Source organism: Formica exsecta, unplaced genomic scaffold (genome assembly GCF_003651465.1).
Source record: "Formica exsecta isolate Colony F162 unplaced genomic scaffold, ASM365146v1 scaffold155, whole genome shotgun sequence".
Classification (NCBI taxonomy): domain Eukaryota; kingdom Metazoa; phylum Arthropoda; class Insecta; order Hymenoptera; family Formicidae; genus Formica; species Formica exsecta.
In genome coordinates, this window is record NW_021848872.1 from 834,965 (window position 1) to 846,673 (window position 11,709).

Consider the following 11,709-nt stretch of genomic DNA (forward strand, 5'->3'; position numbering starts at 1 on the left):
TGTAGGGAGGCATCTGATTATACTCGACGTTTAACGATTGCTCTAATGCAGCGCTCTGAGGAGAACGATTACCGTCAGCGGGACCTGAGGACAGCAGCACCACGTCCTTGAAGATTTTTAAATAGATGTCACATATCGAATGTACAAGATTCAATTAATGTCGGATCTTCGATATACAGAAAAAATTGATACTGAAAAATTGATTTTGCAAAAACATAAATAGTGTTTAAAATTTAAGGCATTAGATGAAAATAGTTATACGATTCGCGCGATAATGAATCAAATTATTTCTACCTCTTGGCCTAATCTGGGGTGGAGGCATGTTAATAGGAGGTAATCCAGGGCAGATTGCGGGTGGTTCTCCTTCTCTCGGAATCGGCGGTGGTCTACCCCAAGGAACTCTCATATGATGATTTTGCCACGGCGCCTGCGGCGATGGCGGAGGCGGTAAAGGTGGACCGTTTCCAATAAGAATATTCCCAGATTCCGTCATTACATTCTGCTCATTTCCTGTTTGCAACATATATCATGCACACTGAAATTACACCACAAACAGGAAATTTTTTACATGATGCGATACTATATGCCCTACATACCTGAAGATAGACCTGCGGGCTTTTGATCCAAGTTCCGTTTCTCACCTAAACGATTAAGATGGATGATATGAAGGGAAAGATACGACATATCCTTAAATAACTATATATACAACATAATGTTGTATAACATATGGTAAATTATGCGATGAAATATTGTAAAATCAAACTTGCTATTTCCAACATAATTAATCTTGATAATTCCAATATCTATTCATCAATCACAAACGTAAATTATAAAAGCAAATGTTTTCTAAATTTGGATGCAAATCTAATAGCAAATTAGTTGCATAACAAGATCATATCCATATTATAAGAAGACTGCTGCCGGTTTTCTCATCTTCTGCTTGAGAGTACTGTAGCATTAAAAAGAAGAGTTTAGTTCTCTAAACTCCCAAATCTAATCTTATAGGATTAAATTAGATATTTGCACAATATTTCACGCCATTAACCATTGCCAAATTTGCATAGCAATTTGGCAATCGCTATTAAAGTCTGAAAGCAAGCAATGCAATTTTTACATTCTCATATATATTAGATGGTTACCGTTTAATAAATATGATCAGTTCCACTAAAAATATAAAGCCATACAGTTATATATATGTATATTTGCCATCTGTAAAATAAATTTATTTATTAAAACTACATTTTTCAAATTTCTTTCACTTTTTTACGATCATTCAGGCCACTGCAACAAGAACGATATAAGGAATATTATATGATATCTATAAATTATGTAATCATTTTCTCTCTCTATATATATATATACATTGCGCATATTAATATTATATTATCTATATAAAAATAAGACATGTTTGTTCGAATGCAACATAGATCATCTCTATTCCTCCTGGATAGATATAATCAGGTGCAGACTGCGTTTAACCTAAGAAATATAAAGTCCAAGATATTGAACTTAAAATAGTAATATCAAAAATATATATGTAACATATATATTTCTTAACAGAATCCTAATAAAGTGTAAACATGGTTAATATTGGATAAACAAATACTGAAGTGAAAAATCACAGGTTACACTTGCACATCTGAAAATGCAAATTTATTAAAAAAGACATTATAAAAAAAGCATTGAAATCAATATACTCGAAGCACTTTCACGATTGTATAATATGTGCAGTGCTTTTTTTGTCTGATCTAAAATAATAATAATAAATAAATTTAAAGATAATTATATACCCCCAAAGCACATTCTGCAGTATCAGATTGTAATAATCCATGTTATTTCCGGATGTCCGTTTCGGCAGGTATCCTCAACAAATGCATAAAAAAGCAGTTTGCTAAGACGAAAATTAAAAGATCAAAGAAAGTTGATATAATATGCGCTTAACACAAATTATTATTTATATTAATAATACACTATGATCTAAGAGTATTAAGAAAACAACGCTAGATACCTATCCAAAACATATTTTACTTCTAAAATAAATGATTATTGCATATTGTTTCCAAATTGCATCCACATGAATGCATCGTGTTTATGTACATGATAAAAAATATCATTACCAACAACAAAGTTGTATTCAAGAAGGAATCTGGAATCTGATTAAGACAGTTAAAAAATTGAATGTTCTTCAAGAATACAATCTTCGTGCTGGTTTATATTTTATATATCGTATTTTTCATAATTTCCAAAAGATATCCAGCATTTTTTCAAGCTAAATACTCTTAGTTACAGACCTGGATGTGGAGGTGGCATTAGCATCTTGTTTCGATCTCCATGTGGCAGACCCGCAGGTATGGGTGATGGACCATGTAAGACTTGCTGTTGTCGATCACCTTCTCTGCTTAAACAATGCAGGTGCGAATTATTAATTCCAAATTAACGATTGTACAGAAACATTTCAAGCATTTAAGACAAAAATCACCTGATGCACACCCTCGGATACTTCTGAAATATGGAAAATACCTGGTTTTACCAGATCACAGTTAATCATGTCAAAACTTACGTTAGAATGTTCTTAGGAACATAATTGTAATGTCACAAGACGTTACAACATACATTTAGATAATCTGTCAATTATTTTAGCTGCTGTACTTTTTTCTGCAAAATAGCAACTATTGTCGCATTCCATCTCTTTTGGCTTATCACTTACACTAAGAGAACATATAATAATTAGTGATTCTGGCAAAAGCTGTATTTAGATTTATGATTCCAATGTTATAGAATCATGGACAACATGAGGAAAATGTAAGATAGTTTATTATTATCTCTGCAATTTATTTTTGCAAAGATAATAAAATTGTTCTATAAAAAAGAAAAGTCTATATAATTATTCAAAATTCAAAGAAAGAAATAATATTTTGTGGAAGAGCAAGATATATCCATAATTATAAAATTGCCGAACGTTTATGACTAAAGCAAAAAGTTCAAACCACTAGTTTACACCTCGAGTTAAACTATTATTAAAAACTGCAAAATAATTTATCAATAAGGATATATCCGGATCTTACCAAACCAATGAGTCTTGCCTATAGTTATTATCTGTATTATAAAATTTCGCGGAAAAATATAGCATTATCTGTCTGCAGATATATCAGTCAAATATAAAAAATATCTATTATAAAAACTTTATATTTTTATTTTCCGCGCTTTTAATACTATTGCAATACCTCATTAGATAATGCAAGAAGCAGGTTTCTGTAAGAATATAGTACATAGTTTATATAGTACATAACACATAGCTTACATTTTCTTCATGTCAAATTCTACAATAATTTATAAACATTTACTATAAATGAAGCATAAGCAGTCTGAAGCAAATGTTTCTTTATTTTCTTAATTTTTTCTATCAATAAGATCAATTTTGTTCACATTTCTTTTTCATAAAGATTTTTTATCCTCGATTGAACTTATTGCATGTTTACTCTAGTATTCTGTACTGAATATTTTAAACTTTTCTTAATAGTATTGATTTAAAAATGTTTACTCTTGGTAAACCTGCTTTATTCAAGCATACAAAAGTTTTTTCTCTACCAAGAGATACACAACTAAACATATAAAATTATTACTAAAGTTACACATATTAAATTATATACTCCTTATATTATATACAGGTAGACTACATGATTTACATGTATACAAGGAATATATAACGTAACTTTATAAAGTTACATTAATTTATACATTGTAATATCTCACTTTCTTTTTCTTTCTCTTTCTCCCTCTCTCTCTCTCTCTCTTTTTCTCTCTTTCTCTCTTTCTGTATGAGTAAGAATAATTATATTTTCTTCGACTTACCCTGTGCCGTGACGTTGCGCAGGTATTGGAACACATTGGTATGACGGTGATAGTTCCTGCAACATATATTCAAGAGAATTCATTATGTAGATATAACAATTATCGTTTATATAATCACGTATTTCAATTTGATATATTTGTGGCAAACGATACTTTACCTGTCCTCCCTCAACATCTGAAAATCTTCTCTTTACTCCGTGAGATTTTTGCTGTTCCGGCGAATCGGGTTTCTGCTCGAATTGCTGATGTGGCGGTTGCATCGTATAATGTATTTGCGCCGGTATATGACCGTTCTGATATTGTATGTGCTGAGGATGATATTGTATTTGAGCTTGTACTTGTGGTGGAGGTACGTTATGAAAAGGTATATTCTGCGGCGGCATTTGCATCTATAAATAATTTAAAAAATATATATATATATATCATTGCGCCGGTATATGACCGTTCTGATATTGTATGTGCTGAGGATGATATTGTATTTTTGTATTTGATTGTGGTGGAGGTACGTTATGAAAAGGTATATTCTGCGGCGGCATTTGCATCTATAAATAATTTAAAAAATATATATATATATATATATATATATATCATATGTTATATATTCTTTTTACATATGAGCCTCTCAAAAGCCAAATTGATCAACTCCATTTTTTATAAATTACTTAATTTTAATACTAGAGCACTACTTATTTACAATGGACGGTAAAAATATGAAACGAAATGTCTAACCTGCAATTGTCCTTGTGGTTGCGGCATTTGCTGCGGCTGCTGAGCTTGATAGAGCCAGGGAGCGTTCTGCGGTGGAGGCGGTTGCGTCGGCGGCGGTACGCTGGTAAGAATATTCATGGAATTCGGCATCTGGCTGATTGACGGCGGCGGTACTATTTGCGGAGGTGGTACCGGCTGCGGTAACGGTCCCTGCTCCATCGGACCCTCTTGCTGATGCTGAATCTCGCCGGCGGGAGGAAGAGGTGGTTGCGAATGATGTTGGGGCGATTGGGCGTTAGGAACTAGAAAAGTTTGCGCGGACGGCGGAGGAGGTACTTGTAAGTGAAACGGTGGCGCATGACCTTCGAATTGCGGAGGTATTATATGTTGGGCGACAGCTTGAGACTGCTCGTGATTCTGTTGCAGCTGGGGCGGAATAATATGCTCACCGGGTTGCAAAACAAACTGGGTTTGTGACTGCGACACAGGTACCTGTTGATATTGTATCTGGTAGGTTTGCGGTACTGGAGGCGGTGGTTGATTCGGCGGAAAGTTTGGCGGCGGAAAATGAAGGTGTAACAACGGCGGTGGCGGTTGCTGCGTTATATTGAGCGGCGCTGCGGGAGGAGGCTGTTGCAAATTGACATTAACAGTTTCGATAATTCCCTGGGACGGCGTGGCGGGCCTTTGCATGTTCGGTTGCGTGCACACATACGATACTGCCCCGCTCACCGGCGCGTTACTACTCGTTATAAAGTTTTGCTGCGCAGGACTTTGTGGTGGCGGTTGACTCATGACGTACATTTGAGCCATAGGCTGTGGTGAGGACTGCGATCCTGGTTGAATTCCCTGGATTTGTAATGACTGACCATGATGTATCTGATACTGAACTTGACTTACTGTCGATGGAGGACCGATTAATTGTACTTGCCCAACATGTGGTGGTGGTGGCATAAAAGTTTGTATTTCCTTCAATCAGAATATTCATTTATTACAAGATTTATTTTCTTCAAACAATTTTATGTAATAAGAAAATATCTAATTCGAGTTTAATCACGCATACCTGAGCTTGTGAAGATGGAACTAATGGTCCAGTATGAGATGGTATATGAATTCCTGGAGGAGGAACTGATACACCAGGCCCTGGAGTACCAGCTACAGTAGCCGTAAGAATTGTTGCAGGCAATGTTACAACATTACTTTGTGAATGTTGTATAATATCTGCCAAATATATATATTTTTTTTGTAAAAGGTATTAATAATATATAATTCATATATCTTACCTTGATGCTGTATTGCAACCACATTTGGTTGGCCTAAGGTACCAATGTTCATAGTTTGGAATTGTGCTATATAAACAGAAAAAATATTATTACAAAATTTCTGTGGATACAATTATTATAATCTTGAGAATTGAGGGCAATAAAATACATACTTTGCGGTATTTGTGATTGTTCTATAACTTGCTGAGGTTGTACTGGTGGTGGCTGTTGTTGAATATAGGTCTGTAATTCGGACTGTATTGTCTGTATTAAGTTAATAGCCAATTGTTTTGCATTTTGCAATGCTTCCGGCTTTGGATGTCTAAACAGGAATATCTTATCAATAGCTTATCTTTACTTAATTATTAAATTGCTTAAAATCTCAGGAATTCTTACTCTATATACAGGTGAAGAGGTTCTGGAGATTCTGCTCCCACAACTGGATCGATAAATTGGGATCCTCTACCTCTTAAAGTTACATTTGCTCCAATTTCACTTCTAATGTAAACTAAATTTGCATCACCAGCACCTAATATTCGCCCGCGTAAATCAAAACCTTGCGGTGCATTCTCGATACCAATGCATATCTTTTCCTAATAATTTGTAATGTCAATTAATATTGCTACATAAAAAAAAATTGTAATTGTAAATAAAATGTGAAATGCAGATATTATTTACCACAGTTGTAATTCCGGAATGTAAACTCATGAGAGGTGGTGGAGCATTTGTAAATCTGCTTGGTCTATTTAAAGAACTTTGATGTTCTGTCTTAATAATTTCATTAATCTTTTGGATCGCCACTGTTAAATAAAATATTTATTACAATAATACACCTTCAATAAATTTAAAAAAAAATTATATATAATACATACAGTCAACATTATGTCTTGTATGTCCCTGTATATATAAATACAATGGCCTCTCATTTGGACAACGCAGCTTTTCTTGTTCTGTCATAAAACGCCCACGTGTTGATACAGTTGCTCCTAAATCAACATAATATAGAAAAGTAATAGATTTACATAAAGAATATATAATATAACATAACAATATTATATATATCAACATAAGATAAAATACCTGAATACGAATTAATTTCATCCTGTGTGTAACCCTTGGTAAGCAAAGTTCTAGCACTAGGCGGTGTTTCGTTAATCTCAAACTCCCATGTATATGTCTCTCCATTTTTAAATGCTGCATTTGATGCCGCTATCTAATTGCAAAAATTGTCACACATATTAATTAAGAAAATATACATCTATTACAACTGTGGAAAGACACAAATTACACACATGCATGACTGCACACAACATACATGTACCTTATTATTAGAGTCAGAACCTTTTATTTTTCCCTTAGCCATAGAGATAAAATGTATACTACTGTATGCAATATGGCAATTCTCATGACCCCATCTTCATAAGCTGTAGATTTAAATCAGAAATAAGCCATATGGGGTAATGATACCAGATAAAAATAGAGATATGTAACAATTTCTATCAACATACGCGCCACAAAGTTTCACCGAACATCATAGCACAGAAATCATTGGAAATTGTCTTAGTATAAAAGAAAATTGACACACAATCTCATACGCGCTCTTTTTATAAAACGGATAACTTCTTTCTTTTAAGTGTTTAAGTTGCATTAAAGTCTACGGCAGTCGCATTTTTCTTAATCGCCTATCGATGATTAAGTGTTTTTTACGAAATAACTAATATAAATTCACTCTCTCAATTTTGCAAACCACTCGATCGTAACTAATACACCATTGGACAAAATAAATTGACATACATGCTATCAAGGCTATCTCTCGGCACTGCAATGCAACCGCCACTGCAATTGCTGCGCACGACATCAAACTTATTCATCAAGGCGAGGACGAAGTGTACTAGGATAAAAACCAACTGTAGGTAAATTCTCGTATCTATTGAATATTGAATGGATTTTTTAGATATTATCTTGCGAATGAAATGAGATAAACAATATATGTCTCATTCGCTTCGAAGAATATATCAACATTTTTCAAAATACAATATATACAATAAATTCTGTAAAAAGAATGAAGTATATATTATTAGGATGATGATTTATGAAATAATGTTTTGTATGTGTGGAATAAATCTATTTAATTATTTAACATTTTACATGTATACTATCTAAATTTATAATTATTAAATATAATCACAAATTAGATCTTATATATGCGCTATTTCACGAAAAACAGTATCAGGTTGACACACTTATAAAGTAGCTTATCTCTAAAAATGCTAAAGATAACAATGTTATCTCATATTAGCTAGCACCATTCATTATTAACAAAAATCTAAATTTAAATATATTTTCTTGAATCATGAAAGATATAAAATTTTATTAAAATTGAAATAAACTATTGAACAAGTAACAATATTATTATGTCAGAGAATTAGTATGGTTTACAGTAGTGTTTTATATTACTTTTGTTCGACTATTTTTCATAGTGAGTTGTAACAATCAGATTCTCTCAGATTCTACATTGCTTTTGTGACTACCAAAATACTAACTTGTACTAAAAAATATTCCACATACTTTAGGCTTTATTACATTAATTAATTTTGCATTGAAGTGCTATATACATTTCGCTTGTTACAATTGCAAATTATGTATGTTGATATACATGTCCCAAACGAGAAATATTTAGGCAAAAGAGTATGCATACGACCAATCTCCCCCTCTTGTACTTATCATGATTTCTTTAACATTGTTACACAATAATTGTTATACTATATTTTTGGTTTCTGCATAGATCTCAATTAAAACAATAAAAACATAAATTTTGTACATTTCCAATTCTAAACATTAATCCCCCCTATTTGTTTAATTAATTAATAGTTAATATATCAACTCTACAGCTGATACATTTAAATCATTTCAATGTTTAAATTTTGAAAAATATACATATATATTCTGTATATATATTTGCTGAAAAATTAAAATGCATATAATTTCATTATTAATATATTATAAATATTATCATAAAATTTGCATATTTTTCAGAATATTGTATTTATTAATCATAGCAATCAGTAAAATCAAGAAGATTATCTATAAAATTATGAAAAAATCTTGGGTTAACTCCTTTGGCATGCCTGTATGTGTGGCTCACTTAAATCAAAGTATTTTAAATGATCACAAGATATATAATTGACAAAACCCGGCATATATATCCAATATAATTTATCTCCAATGGCCAATTAAGCAAACATGAAGAATGTCAATATTACATACGCAAAAGATATTACGTGTAAAAGATAAGCTCGGGTATTTGACCTTCATCAGTGGATGTACCATTATTATCTCCCAACTCGCTACTGAATTCGAATTTCACTTTTGTATTTCCTGAATCACAATCCACTAATACTGTTCTTAATCCTTTTGTGCCGTAATATGAGCATGGCCCCTGAAATAAATATACATATTTTTTATAAAAAATCATATGTATAACGATAAATATAATAATCATTAAATAAATAGCAAGTTTGTGATAAAACCTTGAAGGTTGCTGATGCTGTATAAATCGTATTTGGTAAGATTTCCGCTAACTCTTTAAACATTAGACGGTATGTGTACTTTGATCCATCACAGCTAAAACTTGTTGCATTTGTAGCTATCACTTTTCCCGACGCAGTGTGAATTAATTCCACTGATACTTCATATATCGCTGGTTCTTGTGTGCAACCATAAACTCCATAGCCAATAAGAAAAATACGCCTATCCACACTAAATCTACAAAAATTAAAATGTTTTATAATATCGGGCATTGCGCGAGTATTGTTAACTATGTACTATGATAAAATTCGAACTTAATTACCGGATACGATCACTAGTTCCAAAATATCCCCATCTACTTTTGGTATGCTGAAATCTGCACACAGTCTGTTCCTTGCCTGTCATACAACATCGTGGCATTGTTTGAAATCCCACTGAAGGTTTAGGATTCAGTATAAAATATGAGAATAAAGATAAAACCTATAAGAGATATTCGTTTATTAAATATCATATACACACAATATAGCTCTCCTAAAATTTATAAACCCCTTTTAAGAATGTAATAAGAAAATTTATAAAAAAGATATGTATTTAAGAAGTATTGTAATACTAGCCTCTGAATAATTTAATAAGCCAGATTGTGCCGGACCTGCTGTAAACTCTTCTTTTGACATAAGTGGAAAACGAACCAATGACAGAGCATTACCTAGGACCAGACGTTGATTTTCTGGAGTAACTGGTGATTGCTGCCTTATACATTCAGCTTCTGACCACCTATACAAAAATTTAAACAATATATAAAATAAAAAAAAACATTCTACAGTTGCAACATACCTTAGAACGGCCTGAAATAGCTTAGATTCCCTAACACGAAGTGTATCTCTTTCCAAGACTATCATCAATGTATCGATATCAATATCTGTGAATCCATCTGCATTGAGAGCCTGAGTTGTAAATCTATCTATCGTATCCAAACATACTGAGGCTAATTGCGGTTCATCAAACAGACGGGCTTGTGTTAACAGCAAAAAAGCATTATCACTGGTCAAATTATTTTTTAAAAAGTCAACGCAATGCTTTTCTAAAGCAGATACTGCATATTTCTTAGCGGTATACAACGTTGTCATCACAGTTTCAGGATCTATCTGTATCTCATCAGTATATAGAAAAAGTAGCACTGCCAAAAATGCAGCAGGCTCTACATCAGGTACTTCTATTTCTGAAGAAGCTGTAGCAAGCGTTCCATTAAACATTGCATCAAATACAGCGCTTCCAGAAGACAGGACTAGTTTGTGAGCTGGTATGCGTTGTTGTTGCGCTCCTCTTCCCACCAGAAAAGTCACGTCTGACAGTATTTCATTATTAAAAAGAAATACAATTCTTTCGCGCATCGTCGCCTTTGTACCTTGCCAATTGTATGTAACTGCAGGCTGATTTTGTGTGGAAGAGTTTTCTAAGGCGATAGTATTCTGTGGTCGCCCTTCCAAATATGACGTATTCGCCGCATTAATAGGTGGTGGTCGGCTGAAAAGTTTAAGATTATGACAACTAGAGTATCAAACGATGAATATCAAAGAGCGCACAGTAAATAATACAATATTTGAAATATGTTTTTATATAAACAATAATTAGCTATCTCACTCTATCTCACTAAAACTGACGTTTGACGTGAAATTGTCGCGGTGCTACTTACTTATCGCCGTTCGAGTACGAGGCCTCGCTTCGCGCCACGGACGAGCTCGTCGTCGGCTGATCCTCGTCGCCGACGAAGTTGAGCGCTCGTCGTGCCCGATAGAGGGTGATGTTCCGCAGCGGTTCCCGCAACGATGACGATCCATTACCTCCGGTGGCCGTCGAACTGCTAGCCGTTGCGTTCTCCGTCACGTCATTTTCATCCTCGCCGTGCGTCGCCAACCGTAGGCCTTGCAGCCTCGACGCGACGTTGGGCACCTCGTTCAGGGTGGTCTCCGTAGACATAGCGTTCCCACACGAGAGAGAGACGTAGTACTTGCCGAAGTACTGCCCCGTCTCATTTAATCGCGTCGCTTCGCGCAATCGGCGGCCCTGCGTTTGCCGAACGCGTTTCTTATCCCCGTCTTGTCTCGCGGTCTCGCGATCCTCTTCGGACACGAGCAAATTCTCGTTCAATGTGTAGGCACCGAAGAACGACGACGCACTACAACGACATCTTACTGAATTCCTATCCTCGCCCTCGCTGCAATCCGTTTATTCCCCAAGACTACACGTGAAGGGACTGGAAGGGATAAATTCTCGTGTGTCGGCACGAGCGGCATCGACGATGAAATGTACCCGCAAAATCTGTGTGCTGCGAAATATGTAATTAACCGCTTCGATTATA

The 11,709-nt window shown here is 34.3% G+C and overlaps 2 protein-coding genes across 4 annotated transcripts in view; both read right to left on the bottom strand.

The window, feature by feature from the left end:
- Window positions 1-7,658, bottom strand: part of LOC115233000 (extensin-like) — an 8,715-nt gene extending 1,057 nt beyond the window's left edge. The window contains exons 1-17 of one of the 3 annotated variants that reach the window (XM_029803201.1): window positions 7,331-7,658; window positions 7,144-7,246; window positions 6,903-7,035; window positions 6,695-6,808; window positions 6,501-6,622; window positions 6,219-6,415; window positions 5,996-6,144; window positions 5,844-5,909; window positions 5,624-5,781; window positions 5,010-5,529; window positions 4,582-4,862; window positions 4,011-4,241; window positions 3,853-3,908; window positions 2,292-2,395; window positions 597-641; window positions 295-510; window positions 1-84 (exon numbers count right to left, since the gene is read on the bottom strand). In XM_029803201.1, the coding sequence (XP_029659061.1) occupies window positions 1-84; window positions 295-510; window positions 597-641; window positions 2,292-2,395; window positions 3,853-3,908; window positions 4,011-4,241; window positions 4,582-4,862; window positions 5,010-5,529; window positions 5,624-5,781; window positions 5,844-5,909; window positions 5,996-6,144; window positions 6,219-6,415; window positions 6,501-6,622; window positions 6,695-6,808; window positions 6,903-7,035; window positions 7,144-7,185 (2,518 nt within the window). In that variant the 5' untranslated portion in view covers window positions 7,186-7,246; window positions 7,331-7,658. Of the gene's footprint in view, window positions 107-294; window positions 511-596; window positions 642-2,291; window positions 2,396-3,852; window positions 3,909-4,010; window positions 4,242-4,581; window positions 5,530-5,623; window positions 5,782-5,843; window positions 5,910-5,995; window positions 6,145-6,218; window positions 6,416-6,500; window positions 6,623-6,694; window positions 6,809-6,902; window positions 7,036-7,143; window positions 7,247-7,330 lie in introns of all 3 variants that reach the window. The other 2 variants (XR_003883707.1, XM_029803200.1) reach the window with 2 other exon arrangements.
- Window positions 7,659-7,930: 272 nt separating this feature from the next.
- LOC115233001 (BTB/POZ domain-containing protein 1-like) lies at window positions 7,931-11,709 on the bottom strand. Its single transcript, XM_029803202.1, has 6 exons — window positions 11,044-11,709; window positions 10,185-10,874; window positions 9,965-10,124; window positions 9,673-9,830; window positions 9,353-9,587; window positions 7,931-9,261 (listed from the first exon to the last, which is right to left on the bottom strand). The coding sequence occupies exons 1-6, from the start codon at window positions 11,325-11,327 to the stop codon at window positions 9,100-9,102; spliced, it is 1,689 nt and encodes a 562-aa protein (XP_029659062.1). The 5' UTR covers window positions 11,328-11,709; the 3' UTR covers window positions 7,931-9,099.

Coding starts and splice junctions, on each gene's coding strand:
- LOC115233001 (XM_029803202.1), bottom strand. CDS start 11,327: ATGTCTACGGAGACCACCCTGAACGAGGTGCCCAACGTCGCGTCGAGG. Junction 10,125..10,184: donor CTATTTCAGGCCGTTCTAAG/GTATGTTGCAAC, acceptor ATTTTTGTATAG/GTGGTCAGAAGCTGAATGTA. Junction 9,831..9,964: donor GCTTATTAAATTATTCAGAG/GCTAGTATTACA, acceptor TATCTCTTATAG/GTTTTATCTTTATTCTCATA.